Source organism: Microcaecilia unicolor, unplaced genomic scaffold (genome assembly GCF_901765095.1).
Source record: "Microcaecilia unicolor unplaced genomic scaffold, aMicUni1.1, whole genome shotgun sequence".
NCBI classification, from domain to species: Eukaryota; Metazoa; Chordata; class Amphibia; order Gymnophiona; family Siphonopidae; genus Microcaecilia; species Microcaecilia unicolor.
Genome location: NW_021963182.1, coordinates 42,152 through 59,236, shown reverse-complemented (window position 1 = coordinate 59,236; position 17,085 = coordinate 42,152). Strand labels below are relative to the sequence as shown.

Genomic DNA, 17,085 nt, shown 5'->3' with positions numbered 1-17,085 from the left:
AAGACATAAAACGCCAGCATGGCAATTATTTTTCCTCATTTCAGAGGCTGGGCCTATTTCAGCTTAGCTGGCTGTTGAAAATCAGCAAGCACTAAAGCCAAGCATTAAGGAACCCTGCTGGCAACAGCAGGCGATGACTCGAATTTGGCAACAGGGAGCAATTCAGAAAGGCTAAGAACATGTACCCAAAAGGACTTTCAGATGATTAAGGGTGGAGGAGCAGTGTGGGGAAGAAAGAGGATAATAGGCTTTGGTGAGGAGGAGGAGCAAAAACAAAACTTCTACTGGATGCGAGCAATAACAGCAGCGCCTTTCTCCTGGTCTCTTGAGTACCAAGGTTATGCCTGGACTCGTCAAGGCTTCATAAGTGTGCAAAATGCATTTGGTCAATATAGACATTTGCTTACAGATATTGGTTTTCCAACCTTTTTGTCTGTACAAACAGTCTGCAATGTTTTAAAAATGTCAAGAGTAAACTTAGTTTTAAACAGTCTTAGGCCATGACCTTATTCAAGGTTGCCAGGGTGCACAAGTCTCTTTTCCACCACAAACTAACTGACTGATACCATGTGTGGTGGTGGTGGGGTGGTATATGTGCTTGCATGCACATATATGTTTACCATCTCTACACAGGAAAGCATTTATTGCCATTTACAACTGTGTTCAGCACACCCTCACAAACCCACATTAAATAACCCTTGTTTTCTTTGATCCATATTAACTAGCATCAATACGCTAGCCCATGGCACTAGCCATTAAAGCAGCAAATCAGACACCTCTACTTGGAGAAACCAGTTCTTTCAAGGCTGCCTGGCAAGATTGTTTTCTTTTGAAATACTCGAGGGAAACCAGTCATGAATTTATATTCATGTGGACTCCAAAGTATCAAGCTGGAATAAGTGATGGTTAGTGGGTGTGGTGAAGTACAATTGCTCAGCTGGTGACCGGTTATCACAAGGGCTATTGAGTCCTAGAGTCCTCTCAAAGTCTAGCAGCTGGCCCATGAAGTTAAAGTTTGGAGAAATATTCGACTTTTTTCTCTTCACAAAGTCATACGCATCATTCAGAGACAAGTTCAGTTTCTGCATCAGGTAGGCAACCGTGACCGTCACAGACCTGCTGATCCCAGCCAAGCAGTGAACAAGGATGCCACATTTCTTGGAACGAGCCTCATCTGCAAGAACAGGAAAACAAATTGATATAGAGAAGTAAAAGAATGATGCATTTTATACCCTCATCTTGATAATGCTCTAAGTAAAAAGTATAGTAAGACTCTGTAGCATTTATACTCGTAGCAGACTCTTACCACATTCTCAATATAATGCAGTGTCTCTCAATACCTGTTTCCACCTGCCCCAAACAAGTCTGTTTTTCAAGACAACAGCAAGAGTGATTTGTCTAGCATAGGTCAAAAAAAAAAAAATCAGGATAACCAGTATTTTTCTGAAGGGACCTGTTTGGGTCCAGGATGACAGGCATTATACACCTTCCTCATATTATAGACCACTAGTAAAAGAGGCCCGTTTCTGAGCAAATGAAACGGGCGCTAGCAAGGTTTTCGTCGGCAACACCCCCCCCCCCCCCCCCCGCCAACCCCTTCGTTGTTGTGGCATTGCTCCACCCTCAACGTCATGACGTTTGACGCGAGGGCGGGGCCCGTAGCGATTTCCCACCCCCCCACCTCCCTCCCTGCCAACCCCTTGGTTGTACTGCCATTGCTCCGCCCTCGAGGGCGAGGCCCGTAGCGATTTCCCACCCCCTCCCCTGCCTCCCTGCCTCCCTCCCTGCCAACCCCTTCGTTGTTCTGCCATAGCTCCGCCCTCGAGGGCGGGGCCCGGAGCGATTTTGGTGGCTTCACCACCACGAACCTTCGAACCTTTTTGAAGGAAGTCAGGGCTTGGCTTCACTGACGTCACTGTCTTCAGAATGTTGAGGGTGAGTTTTATATATATAGATTAAAAGGGCATGTTTAAACAAGTGTGGCTATTTTTGCACTTACCACTCCTGCACTGCAGGGGTGTAGCCAGACTTCAGCGGGAGGGGGGTCCAGAGCCCGAGGTGAGGGGGCACATTTTAGCCCCCCCCCCCCCCCGCTGCTGCCGCCACCAACTTTGACCCCCCCCTACCCGCCGATGACCCTCTCGACCCCCCCCCCCCCCCCCCCCGCAGTACGTCAGACTCACAGAAACAGAGCAAAGCCTTGCGCCGGATGAAGAGGACCTTGGCTGGCGGGGCTTAGGGTCCCCCGCCAGCAAAGGTAGGCGACGGCGGCGGGGGGGGGGGGGGGGCCCACGTAGCTACGCCACTGCTGCACTGGTAAATGCAAAGCCCATTTGGTAAATGCAGGAGGCATGCACTGTATTTAGTGCACAGCGCAAACAGCGAATGCTACATACCTGTAGAAGGTATTCTCCGAGGACAGCAGGCTGATTGTTCTCACTGATGGGTGACGTCCACGGCAGCCCCTCCAATCGGAAACTTCACTAGCAAAGTCCTTTGCTAGCCCTCGCGCGCCCGCGCGCACCGCGCATGCGCGGCCGTCTTCCCGCCCGAAACCGGCTCGAGCCGGCCAGTCCAGTATGTAGCAAGACAATACACTTCAAGGGAAGACACAACTCCAAAGGGGAGGCGGGCGGGTTTGTGAGAACAATCAGCCTGCTGTCCTCGGAGAATACCTTCTACAGGTATGTAGCATTCGCTTTCTCCGAGGACAAGCAGGCTGCTTGTTCTCACTGATGGGGTATCCCTAGCCCCCAGGCTCACTCAAAACAACAACATTGGTCAATTGGGCCTCGCAACGGCGAGGACATAACTGAGATTGACCTAAAAAATTTACCAACTAACTGAGAGTGTAGCCTGGAACAGAACAAACAGGGCCCTCGGGGGGTGGAGTTGGATCCTAAAGCCCAAACAGGTTCTGAAGAACTGACTGCCCGAACCGACTGTCACGTCGGGTATCCTGCTGCAGGCAGTAATGAGATGTGAATGTGTGGACAGATGACCACGTCGCAGCTTTGCAAATTTCCTCCATGGTGGCTGACTTCAAGTGGGCTACCGACGCTGCCATGGCTCTAACATTATGAGCCGTGACATGACCCTCAAGAGCCAGCCCAGCCTGGGCGTAAGTGAAGGAAATGCAATCTGCTAGCCAATTGGATATGGTGCGTTTCCCTACAGCCACTCCCCTCTTGTTGGGATCAAAAGAAACAAACAATTGGGCGGACTGTCTGTGGGGCTGTGTCCGCTCCAGATAGAAGGCCAATGCTCTCTTGCAGTCCAATGTGTGCAGCTGACGTTCAGCTGGGCAGGAATGAGGACGGGGAAAGAATGTTGGCAAGACAATTGACTGGTTCAGATGGAACTCCGACACAACCTTTGGCAGGAACTTAGGGTGAGTGCGGAGGACTACTCTGTTGTGATGAAATTTGGTGTAAGGGGCCTGGGCTACCAGGGCCTGAAGCTCACTGACTCTACGAGCCGAGGTAACTGCCACCAAGAAAATGACCTTCCAGGTCAAGTACTTCGGATGGCAGGAATTCAGTGGCTCGAAAGGAGGTTTCATCAGCTGGGTGAGAACGACATTGAGATCCCATGACACTGTAGGAGGCTTGACAGGGGGCTTTGACAAAAGCAAACCTCTCATGAAGCGAACAACTAAAGGCTGTCCTGAGATCGGCTTACCTTCCACTTGGTAATGGTATGCACTGATTGCACTAAGGTGAACCCTTACGGAGTTGGTCTTCAGACCAGACTCAGACAAGTGGAGAAGGTATTCAAGCAGGGTCTGTGTAGGACAAGAGCGAGGATCTAGGGCCTTGCTGTCACACCAGACGGCAAACCTCCTCCAATGAAAGAAGTAACTTCTCTTAGTGGAGTCTTTCCTGGAAGCAAGCAAGATGCGGGAGACACCCTCTGGCAGACCCAAAGAGGCAAAGTCTACGCCCTCAACATCCAGGCCGTGAGAGCCAGGGACTGGAGGTTGGGATGCAGCAGAGCCCCTTCGTCCTGCGTGATGAGGGTCGGAAAACACTCCAATCTCCACGGTTCTTCGGAGGATAACTCCAGAAGAAGAGGGAACCAGATCTGACGCGGCCAAAAGGGAGCAATCAGAATCATGGTGCCTCGGTCTTGCTTGAGTTTCAACAAAGTCTTCCCCACCAGAGGAATGGGAGGATAAGCATACAGCAGACCTTCCCCCCAATCCAGGAGGAAGGCATCCGACGCCAGTCTGCCGTGGGCCTGAAGCCTGGAACAGAACTGAGGGACCTTGTGGTTCACTTGAGATGCGAAGAGATCCACCAGGGGGGTGCCCCACGCCTGGAAGATCTGTCGCACCACACGGGAATTGAGCGACCACTCGTGAGGTTGCATAATCCTGCTCAACCTGTCGGCCAGACTGTTGTTTACGCCTGCCAGATATGTGGCTTGGAGCACCATGCCTTGACGGCGAGCCCAGAGCCACATGCTGACGGCTTCCTGACACAGGGGGCGAGATCCGGTGCCCCCCTGCTTGTTGACATAGTACATGGCAACCTGATTGTCTGTCTGAATTTGGATAATTTGGTGGGACAGCCGATCTCTGAAAGCCTTCAGAGCGTTCCAGATCGCTCGCAACTCCAGAAGATTGATCTGTAGATCGCTTTCTTGGAGGGACCACCTTCCTTGGGTGTGAAGCCCATCGACATGAGCTCCCCATCCCAGGAGAGACGCATCCGTGGTCAGCACTTTTTGAGGCTGAGGAATTTGGAAGGGACGTCCCAGAGTCAAATTGGAGCAAATCGTCCACCAATACAGGGATTCGAGAAAACTCGTGGACAGGTGGATCACGTCCTCTAGACCCCCGGCGGCCTGATACCACTGGGAGGCTAGGGTCCATTGAGCAGATCTCATGTGAAGGCGGGCCATGGGAGTCACATGAACTGTGGAAGCCATGTGGCCCAGCAATCTCAACATCTGCCGAGCTGTGATCTGCTGGGACACTCGCACCCGCGAGACGAGGGACAACAAGTTGTTGGCCCTCGCCTCTGGGAGATAGGCGCGAGCCGTCCGAGAATCCAGCAGGGCTCCGATGAATTCGAGTTTCTGCACTGGGAGAAGATGGGACTTTGGGTAATTTATCACAAACCCCAGTAGCTCCAGGAGGCGAATAGTCATCTGCATGGACTGCAGGGCTCCTGCCTCGGATGTGTTCTTCACCAGCCAATCGTCGAGATATGGGAACACGTGCACCCCCAGCCTGCGAAGCGCCGCTGCTACCACAGCTAGGCACTTTGTGAACACCCTGGGCGCAGAGGCGAGCCCAAAGGGTAGCACACAGTACTGGAAGTGGCGTGCGCCCAGCTGAAATCGCAGATACTGTCTGTGAGCTGGCAGTATCGGGATGTGTGTGTAGGCATCCTTCAAGTCCAGAGAGCATAGCCAATCGTTTTGCTGAATCATGGGGAGAAGGGTGCCCAGGGAAAGCATCCTGAACTTTTCTTTTACGAGATATTTGTTCAGGGCCCTTAGGTCTAGGATGGGACGCATCCCCCCTGTTTTCTTTTCCACAAGGAAGTACCTGGAATAGAACCCCAGCCCTTCTTGCCCGGATGGCACGGGCTCGACCGCATTGGCGCTGAGAAGGGCGGAGAGTTCCTCTGCAAGTACCTGCTTGTGCTGGAAGCTGTAGGACTGAGCTCCCGGTGGACAATTTGGAGGTTGAGAGGCCAAATTGAGGGTGTATCCTTGCCGGACTATTTGGAGAACCCACTGATCGGAGGTTATAAGAGGCCACCTTTGGTGAAAAGCTTTCAACCTCCCTCCGACAGGCAGGTCGCCCGGCACTGACACTTGGATGTCGGCTATGCTCTGCTGGAGCCAGTCAAAAGCTCGCCCCTTGCTTTTGCTGGGGAGCCGCGGGGCCTTGCTGATTCGCACGCTGCTGACGAGAGCGAGCGCGCTGGGGCTTAGCCTGGGCCGCAGGCTGTCGGGAAGGAGGATTGTACCTACGCTTGCCAGAAGTATAGGGAACAGTCTTCCTTCCCCCGAAAAATCGTCTACCTGTAGAGGTAGAAGCTGAAGGCTGCCGGCGGGCGAACTTGTCGAATGCGGTGTCCCGCTGGTGGAGAGACTCTACCACCTGCTCGACTTTTTCGCCAAAAATGTTATCCGCACGGCAAGGCAAGTCCGTAATCCGCTGCTGGACTCTATTCTCCAGGTCGGCGGCACGCAGCCATGAGAGCCTGCGCATCACCACACCTTGAGCAGCGGCCCTGGACGCAACATCAAAAGTGTCATAAACTCCTCTGGCCAGGAATTTTCTGCACGCCTTCAGCTGCCTGACCACCTCCTGAAAAGGCTTGGCTTGCTCAGGGGGAAGAGCATCAACCAAGCCCGCCAACTGCCGCACATTATTCCGCATGTGTATGCTCGTGTAGAGCTGGTAAGACTGGATCTTGGACACGAGCATAGAGGAATGGTAGGCCTTCCTCCCAAAGGAGTCTAAGGTTCTAGCGTCCTTGCCCGGGGGCGCCGAAGCATGTTCCCTAGAACTCTTAGCCTTCTTTAGGGCCAAATCCACAACTCCAGAGTCATGAGGCAACTGAGTGCGCATCAGCTCTGGGTCCCCATGGATCCGGTACTGGGACTCGATCTTCTTGGGAATGTGGGGGTTAGTTAATGGTTTGGTCCAGTTCGCAAGCAATGTCTTCTTCAGGACATGGTGCAAGGGAACAGTGGACGCTTCCTTAGGTGGAGAAGGATAGTCCAGGAGCTCAAACATTTCAGCCCTGGGCTCGTCCTCCACAACCACCGGGAAGGGGATGGCCGTAGACATCTCCCGGACAAAGGAGGCAAAAGACAGACTCTCGGGAGGAGAAAGCTGTCTCTCAGGAGAGGGAGTGGGATCAGACGGAAGACCCCCAGACTCCTCGTCAGAGAAATATCTGGGATCTTCCTCTTCCTCCCACGAGGCCTCACCCTCGGTGTCAGACACAAGTTCACGGACCTGTGTCTGCAACCTCGCCCTGCTCGACTCCGTGGAACCCCGTCCACGATGGGGGCGTCGAGAGGTAGACTCCCTCGCCCGCGTCGGCGAAGCTCCCTCCGCCGACGTAGTCGGGGAGCCTTCCTGGGAGGTGGCCGCGGTCGGTACCGCACGCGGTACCGACGTCGGGGACCTCAACCTGGGCGATGGGCCAGCCGGCGCCACGCTCGACGGTACCGGTGGCGCAAGCACCGCCGGTACCGGAGGGGTAGGGCGCAACAGCTCTCCCAGAATCTCTGGGAGAACGGCCCGGAGGCTCTCGTTTAGAGCGGCTGCAGAGAAAGGCTGAGAGGTCGATGCAGGCGTCGACGTCAGTACCTGTTCCGGGCGTGGAGGCTGTTCCGGGCTGTCCAGAGCGGAGCGCATCGACACCTCCTGAACAGAGGGTGAGCGGTCCTCTCGGTGCCGATGCCTGCTGGGTGCCGAATCCCTCGGCGACCCAGAGCTCTCGGTGCCGACACGGGGAGGAGACCGGTGTCGATGCTTCTTCGATTTCTTCCGAAGCATGTCACCGGAGCTCCCCGGCACCGACGAGGAGGACGTCGAATCCACCCGTCGCTTCCTCGGGGCCGAGACTGAAGAAGGTCGATCTCGGGGGGGCTGTACCGCAGGAGCCCTCAGGGTAGGCGGAGACCCACCCGAGGGCTCACCGCCACCAGCAGGGGAATGGACAGCCCTCACCTGCACTCCACCCGATGCACCACCGTCCGACGACATCAGCAGACGAGGTCCTGGTACCACCGACGTCGATGCAGCTATCCGATGTCTCGGCGCCGATGCAGAGGCCCGATGCCTCGATGCACTCGATGCAGGGGCGGCCGAGGAAGATGGTCTGGACGCTGACGACGTCGATGCACTCGAAGATCCCGGTGCCGATGCCGACGAAGAGCCCGAGAACAACACGTTCCACTGGGCTAGTCTCGCTACCTGAGTCCGCCTTTGAAGCAGGGAACACAGACTGCAGTTCTGAGGGCGGTGCTCGGCCCCCAGACACTGAAGACACGACGAGTGTCGATCAGTGAGCGAGATAACCCGGGCGCACTGGGTGCACTTCTTGAAGCCGCTGGAAGGCTTCGATGTCATGGGCGGAAAAATCACGCCGGCGAAATCAAAAGCCGAAATGGCGAAATTTGAAGCACCAAATTTAGAGGGAGAAAAATCTCGACCGAGGCCGAAAAAAGGCCTACCCCGACGACGAAAGAAAACTTACCGGGGCAAAAAAGCTGGAAGTACGGGGAGGATTTACACGAAACCCGGCGGGGGGTTTCCGGAGCACTTCCCGACTAGGACAAAGCTTTCCCGAAGGAAAAAAACACGTTCAAACAAATTGGACGCGCGAGGTCGACTTTCCGGGGCTCGACACGGCGAAAACACGACCGTACCGAGTGCGGACAAAAGAAGACTGGCCGGCTCGAGCCGGTTTCGGGCGGGAAGACGGCCGCGCATGCGCGGTGCGCGCGGGCGCGCGAGGGCTAGCAAAGGACTTTGCTAGTGAAGTTTCCGATTGGAGGGGCTGCCGTGGACGTCACCCATCAGTGAGAACAAGCAGCCTGCTTGTCCTCGGAGAATCTATGCTACATACGTTGACAGATAGCACAGGAACACCAGGCACTGCCAAAACTTAAATAAATAATAATAATGTTAAGTACCACCATGGTGGTGCAACCCAAACTTTCCACCCCAAACAGCATCTCCCCACCCCCCACAACAATTAATGGTCCCCAATCTACTTACCCCCAGCACAACCCCCTCATTCCAATCCTCCTCAAAGCCAACCCTGAAAAAGCAGACCCTCATTCTGATTCTTTCCCAAAGGCCACCCTCAGAACAAACACCCCTCCCCTGACAGAGCAGACCCCCATTCTGATTCCCTCCCAAAGGCCACCCTGAGCAAAAACATCCCTTCCCCCAAAAGAAAGCCCTTCCAGTGCTCCAACCCCACCCCCAAACTTAACTGGGGTTCCTCTCTGGTAACCTATTGGTCCAAGACTATTGCTAGATACCACTTGTGCCACTTTGAACCCAGAACAGTGCTGGGAGAGTAGAGAGGAACTGCTCCCACCTTGAACCATTAAACTATCGGAGACCCCTGGGTAGATCCCAATAGGAATGGGGTTGATTGGTATATCGAAGTCTGAAGGGTGGGGGCATCTGGTTGGAGAAATGCACCACCACAGCTTCACTGTTCTCAATTTGGGAAGTGGCACAGCAACTTGCATGCTACTTGTCAGCCTACCACACTCCCCTCCACCCGTCATGCCCATGACCCATCCTTACCTATGTTAATCAGCAAGTATGGGATATTTACCACACTGGCTAGTTTAACGCACAGTAGCCATTAGTGCAGATCTGCATAGTAAAGCCCATGCTAGCTGCTTAAAACATAGCTATGTATATAGACCTTTAAGACAACCAATAGTGTTATAAATTCCACACAGAAACCTTTCTACACAAAAAACAAATTATGTTGAAATAGCTCATCTCAATAGTTACCAATGAGTAACAGAGAGGAAATGTGGCGTTATGTAAGCTGAATTTATTTCTGACCACCTCAACTTCATTTTCCCATTTTGAGAGGACGTTGTCCTATCGGCATCAGAAGAAATATCAGCATCTTTAGAGATGGGAGAGGTTCCGTGAGATTGGAGACGAGCGGATGTGGTCCCCCTGGGAAACTACAGACCGGTAAGTCTCATGTCGGTGGTAGGAAAAATAATGGAGTCGCTGCTGAAAGAAAGGAGTTAACTTTCTAGAAACAGACGGGTTACAGGACCCGAGGCAACATGGCTTTACCAAAGAAAAATCCTGCCAAACAAATCTTATTGACTTTTTTGACTGGGTGACCAAAGAACTGGATGAGGGATGTGCGCTAGATGTAATCTACTTGGACTTCAGCAAAACCTTTGATACGGTCCCCCACAGAAGACTCGTGAATAAGCTGAAAGGGTTGAACTGGATAAGAAACTGGTTGACCGACAGGTGGAAGAGGGTGGTGGTAAATGGAAACTGCTCAGAGGAAAGGAAGGTGAGCAGTGGAGTTCCTCAGGGGTCGGTGCTGGGGCCTATTCTGTTTAATATATTTGTGGGAGATATTGCTGAAGGGTTGGAAGGAAAGGTGTGCCTTTTTGCAGATGACACGAAAATAGCCAATAGCGTGGATACCCTGGAGGGAGTAGAAATGATGAGAAGGGATCTCCGAACGTTAGAAGAATGGTCGAGGGTCTGTCAGTTAAAATTTAATCTCAGTCCTAATAGGGGATATGTTTTATTAAAATTCTATTAACTTTGTATTTCAAATTACTATGTAAGCCGCATTGAGCCTGCATTGTGTGGGAAAGCGCGGGGTACAAATGTAGTAGTAATAATAATAATAATACAATAGGAAGTACCTAAAACATTAATAGCAAACAGTACTCCTGTTCCATATAAATTACAAAATCTTTATTAGTGAAAAAATCAGTGCATTAAAAAACTACTAAATAATATCCCTGCAACTCACTCGCATAGCCATCCACACCACACTTTTACCCTGATCACAAATACAAATCCTACAGCTCTGTGGGATTTGCATTTGTGATCAGGGTATAAGTGTGGTGTGGATGGCTATGTGAGTGAGTTGCAGGGATATTATTTTGTAGTTTAATGCACTGATTTATTTCACTAATAAAGATTTTGTAATTTATATGGAACAGGAATACTGTTTGCTATTAAAGTTAAAATTTAATGCCAAAAAGTGTACAGTGATGCACTTGGGGAGCGGAAACCCAAAAGAGAGATACTAGATAGGAGGGGAGAGATTAGTAAGCTCGACTCCGGAGAGAGACCTTGGGGTGTTGGTGTCGGAGGATCTGAAGGTGAAGAATCAATGCGACAAGACGACGGCCGTGGCCAGAAGGATGCTAGGCTGCGTAGAGAGGGGAATAACCAGAAGGAGGTGTTGATGCCCCTCTACAAGTCGTTGGTGAGGCCCCACTTGGAGTATTGTGTTCAGTTTTGGAGGCCGTATCTTGCTAAAGATGTAAAAAGACTAGAAGCGGTGCAAAGAAAAGCTACGAAAATGGTATGGGATTTGCGTTGCAAACCGTACGAGAGACTTGCTGACCTGAACATGTATACCTTGGAGGAAAGGAGAAACAGGGGTGATATGATACAGACGTTCAAATATTTGAAAGGTATTAATCCGCAAACGAACCTTTTCCAGAGACGGGAAGGCGGTAGAAGTACAGGACATGAACTGAGGTTGAAGGGGGGCAGACTCTACTTTTTCATGGAGAGGGTGATGGATATGTGGAATGCCCTCCCGCGGGAGGTGGAGATGAAAACGGTAATGGAATTCAAACATGAGTGGGATAAACACAAAGGAATCCTGTTTAGAAGGAATGGTTCCGTGGAATTTTAGCGGAGATTAGGTGGCGACGCCGGTAATTGGAAACAAAACGGGAGAAGGCCAGACTTCTACGGTCTACGCCCTGATCGTGACTGAATAGATAAGGGATGGGCTGGAGTGTAAATTTAATGGGCTTCGATGTTAGCTTCAGAACTTAGTACAAGAACAGTACTGGGCAGACTTCTATGGTCTGTGCCCTGAGAAAGGCAAGGAAAAATCAAACTTGGGTATACATATAAAGTATCACATACCATGTAAAATGAGTATATCTTGTTGGGCAGACTGGATGGACCATACTGGTTTTTATCTGCCGTCATTTACTATGTTACATCTGCCTGCTCACTAATATCTGCCCTTTAAAAAGGACACGGCAGCCTGATGTACCATTGTTCAATGTACATATTTATGTATATAGTACAGGCTTTTTGAAGCACGATTTAATTTACTTACGATTTCATCAGATGACATTAAGATTCTATTTCAGACATTATAGAAGCCTTGCTGTCTGCATTAATTATGACTGGTGGAACTATTAGTAGGTTTTATAATTATCCTTTAAAGCAATCCCACATTGTGTTTTGTTAAAGCCAAAACACACACATTTAAGCCAGTGGTTCAGCTTTGATTAGAAACTGCTATTTACATAAAAGTAATTTTACAATCTGTAAAAGAAACAATTTTCACTTTTTTTTAAACTGTGCATGTGGTAAAGATATAAATGGGGTGGGGTGGGGGGGGGGGCAGGGAAAATAATCTGTACCACACATCAAGACAGCATGCGATTACTTAACCCATGCAAACGCAAAAGCCATCAAGGAAATCTTTTTCCAGAGCTTTTGATCTGCATCCTATCACTCTCCAGACTACATATTAATGGAATTTATTAATTTTCCTGTTTATAAGATCCCGATATGCATACAGGGATCAATGGAGTGTGTCAAAACATTTAGGCCCCCGTTTACAAAGCTGCGCTAGTGGCTGGTGGTGCCATACTGAATGGGCTGTGTCAGCAATGCCGCGCAACTTTGTAAACAGGAGGTAAGTTTTGGGAGCATCATGTAACAGAGTCCCCCTTTCCCCTGTTCTATTCATCTTCTATATCAGGGGTTCTCAGAACACACCCAGCCAGCCAGGTTTTCAGGATATCCATAATGAATATGCATGAGAAATTTACACAGACGGGTAACTAATTTATTTGTTGCATTTGTATCCCACATTTTCCCACCTATTTGCAGGCTCAATGTGGCTTACATATTACCGTGATGGCAATCGCCAATTCCAGTATGAGAAATACCGAGTGATTTTGCGTTAAGGTTCATAAGTGACAGAGTAAATTAAGTAGTCAAGCAGAAAGAGTTAAGTTTTGTTGTGTAGCAGGATTCAGGTGTTTAGGTTGGATCATTATGGTATGCCTTTTTGAACAGGGTGGTTTTTAATGATTTTCGGAAGTTTGTTAGGTCATGCATTGTACTTTGTTATAGTAGTTAAGTACAATTGACAGTACTTTTACTTATAATGAGTTACAAGTAAAATGTACTGGAAAAAATGCAACTCATTGCAGATAAGCTGTACTTTTGTACTTAGTAATGAAGTACAAGTTAAGAAAATATTTTTGAAAGTATTTTCCATTGAACCTCCGGCCCCAAAAACAGATGAGCTGCACCTGAAGTGAGGACCTTAATCAGCTATAAGCCAACATCTGACATCACTTTAGAATCTGAAAGTGCCAAACCCCTTCGTGAAAAACTGCACTGGCTTCTCACCAAGGAACGTATTGCCTTCAAGGTTTGCTCTCTGGTCCACACCATTCTGGACATATGTTAAACCTCATAAATCTACCACCCAGAAACAGTACCAGCCTATCCCGGACTTACTTAAATTTGCATTATCCAGACTGCAATGGTCTTAGATACAAATCAACTTATGCATCCAGCTTTTCTTACAAAAGTACACAACTGTGGAACACTCTGCCCAAAACCTTGAGATCTATTCATAACCATCTCAACTTCAGGAAATTACTAAAAGCCAACTTGTTTAAGAAGGCCTATCCCCCTGATCCATATTAACTTTCAACTTCCTGCGACACAGAAAAACTATGGACCGTATTGGACTTCTATCACCACCCCCTCTTTATTTCTTTGTTGCTCTATGCTTATGTTTCTTCCATGTTGATTACTATATTGTGTATTTGTATTTTATCGAACCGGAGCCTGCCTCTCCGGTATTGTGTAAGCCACACTGAGCCTGCAACTAAGTGGGAAAATGTGGGATATAAATGTGTTAAGTAAATAAACCAACCCTTCCCTCCCTACTTCCCTTGGCTGGCTGGCTACTGTGCAGGTTGGGCTGTACCCCCCCCCCCCCTACCTTAAGGTGCCCTGGTGGTCTAGTGGCCTTTTCACGAAACCGCCACTTGAAGTCTCAGCAGCCATTTTGTAGAAGCAGTTGCAATGGTAGCAGGCAGGAAAGAGTGAGGTTCTTTCTGGCCTCAAAGAGGGCACTAGACCATAAGGGCACCTTAAGGTTGGTTTGGAGGTGGGCAGCCTGAGGCAGACAGAGGAAGGTGGGGGAGAAAGTTCACAGAAAGGCAGGCTGCAATGAAGGCTTTAATTAGAAGACAATGGTGTTGGCGGAGCTGCTTTACTTCTTTCCCTTACATATATGCAGGGACCTATATATTCTTTCATACCCAGTCACCCATTTTGCCATCATCAATTTAACTGTCAATTTTCAACACCTGTACACAGTTGAAATTCAGAAGATGCCAGAGGTTGCTAAGTCTCCATTTTCTTTCCTGAATTTTATTTACATTTTTTAAATTAGTTTCTAGTCTTTGCTCAGGTTTTCTATCAGCTACTTTAAGTGAATACTTGGAAAATTAACCAGTTTGTGGGCTGTTCAGTGGCTCAGCCGGCACATGTAGTATTATACCATGTGAAACGTGGCTGATTCAGAGTCCTTGGATTGTCCAGGGGTGAGGAGTGGGGGTGCTGCTGAGAGAGGGGGGGGAAGGGTGGGCATCATGGACATTGATTATGGGTGACACCAAGTGGCTGAATTCAGGGCCCATATCCCCCCCCCCCCCCCCCCCCCCCCCCCCACAGGACTGGATTCTATAAACAGTGCTCAAATGACTGCTGTAAAGACTGGCGCTAAGCACGATTCTATAAAGGGTGCATACTCTTTACAGAATCACGCTTAGCACCAATACCCCCACCCTAACTTTGGGCACCAGACTTAACAGCTGCTGAAACCTGGTGTAAATGCTGGTGCCCAATGCGTGCAAGTTTTCAGAACGCCCCCGATACATCCATATCCTTCCTATGACCAAACCCCCTTTTAAGTTGCATGTGATGGGATTTGGGCACCTTGTGTTATAGAATAGTGCACAGTCAGATGCGTGTGCAAATCCTAATTGTACCAATTAATGTCAATTTGTTGTTAGCAGCCAATTATTGCTCACTAAAAGGGTTTGTTAGCCAATTAGGTTGCAAGCACATTCCAATAGGTTTTGTAATGTTCTTCTGCCCACTGCAGTGTTCTAGGAAGGACCTTCTGTGACCCCCCCCCCCCCCCCCCCCCCCGAAGCTTGTAAAAACATACTAGATTCTATGGTCCAATTTGTTAAGAATAGTTTTTCCTTTTCCTTTGTAGTACAAAAGTAGTTTTCACAGCAATACTTCATTGCTTTTACTTGAGTTTTTTGGATAAGGCTTTCTACTTTTACTTCACTACTTGTGAAGCCACTACTTTTACTTTTTACTTAAGTACTTTTAAAAAGTAACAAACCGATCTCTGGAAATTTGCGTGCACTGCCTCCATTTTATGCAAATCTGTCTTATGCATATTCATTGTAGATATCCTGAAAACCTGACTGGCTGGGTGTGTCTCAAGGACTGGGTTGCGCCTCATCAGCAACACAACAGTGCAAACAGCAAGCTCTACAATACACCTCAAAGCAAAAACAGAATAGGAGTAGCCTAGTAGCTGCAGCACTGGGCTCCCACTGCATGCAAAATTTCTCTCATGCATACTCAATGTGAATATCCAGAAAAGCTGACTGGCTTAGGCCCCCCAAGGACAAGATTAAGAACCATTGCCTTAGATAACTGCTGCAGCTCCCCCCTCAATTGTTTGTTAATTCACATGCAGCTTTGTAGGAGGTGATGCAACAACTGGACAGTTAAACTTGACCAGGCTAAAGTGTCTTTTTATCCCCACCATCTTTACATGGTGGAATTCAGAGTTGCTTCATGTGATGCACAGCACTGCACTAGGTATACACATACCTTTAGGAGCCCAAACAAATCGAATGTGCATTCACAAATATAACCCCCCCACCACCACCACCACCACCACCACCACCAATAATCAGCAACTGTCATTCCCTACAAAATGTGATTTCCTTGTTATCCACTTTAGTGCAGCATGCCACAAAAGATCTCATTGGCCTGTCAGTTGATTTATGTCATTGCTGTATGTTATTTTGTGAGGGAGGAGTTTCACTTTCAATCATTTAATTTATGCTTGTGGGTTATTGGGAATTGGTGTCCTGAGGACACATTCACTGCCAGAATATGCCCCGAGCAGAGGGATCAAGTAGAAAATTCCCCTTGATCTAAGGCTTTATCTTCCATGCTAAGCCTATACTTTCTTGAATTCTGCTACTGCTTTTGCCTCCTCTATAACCACATCCTTGGAAGACTACTACATGCATCCACTACCCTATCAGGATAAAAACTTTCTTCACCTTTCTTCTCAGTCTTTTCCTTTTGAGCCCCATATAATGTCATTTTGGGTTAGAACATGGGTTTTCAGGGCAACAATACTGTTCTTGCACCCTATGAATAAAAATAATAGCTGATAAACATTTCACAGCGACAACCTTGGAAACAACATCAGTTTGCAGACCTTACAGAACTTCCCTTTCACTGAAAAATGCTTGCCTCTTCTACACTACTCATATCTCTAAGGTCTATGAATATCCTCCTCAATTCTCCTCTTCTCTAGAGTATACATATTTCAGTTCACAAATACAAATTTCAAAAAGGCTTATTGTACAGAATCTGCACGAGTTGTGGCCCTTCTTCTGGCTATTTGTTCTGCTTATATTATTTTAAACAGCTGCCTTCAGATCTAGACAATATTCCAGCTGCAGTTTCACCAACAATTTGCACAGTAGGTCTCTTCTCATCAATATGATGTTCTGGCCAAAGTCCCAAGGATGAGATAATAGAAACCCTAGACAACCCCAGCCCCAGAACAAGGAGGATATAGACTTTAGCATGTGAGTTGAGTCCTCAGGTGCTGGCAGCCATCAGGTCCTGAAAGTACAGGGTCAGTGCAGACGTATAGTACCGGAAACAGCAAAAACAGACAAGAATACAAGAGCAGCAGATTAAGCAGAAGACATTAACCATAAGGACCACTCCAAAGCCTGGAAGTGATTGACAAAGCATATCAGAGAAATAGGGCTCAGAGGACAGGATAATTAATAGCAAAGAGTTCAAGTCCAAAGAATAGGAAAAAAAACCCAAAAATAAACAACCCAGAAGGGTCAGGAATACTTAAGCATATTGCAGTGGAGCATCGTGGTCTGGCAAAGGAGTCTAAACACACACACACAAGAAATGTTCTCCATAAACAGACGGCATCTTACAGCCACACAAGTGAA

General features: G+C 48.7%; 1 protein-coding gene across 1 annotated transcript in view; it reads right to left on the bottom strand.

Moving 5' to 3' along the window:
- Positions 1–452: 452 nt before the first annotated feature.
- LOC115459051 (dual specificity protein phosphatase 7-like) overlaps positions 453–17,085 on the bottom strand; it is a 52,169-nt gene continuing 35,536 nt past the window's right edge. Inside the window, exon 3 of the mRNA XM_030188916.1 lies at positions 453–1,174. Within this exon, the coding sequence (XP_030044776.1) occupies positions 867–1,174 (308 nt within the window). The 3' untranslated portion in view covers positions 453–866. The remainder of the gene's footprint in view (positions 1,175–17,085) is intronic.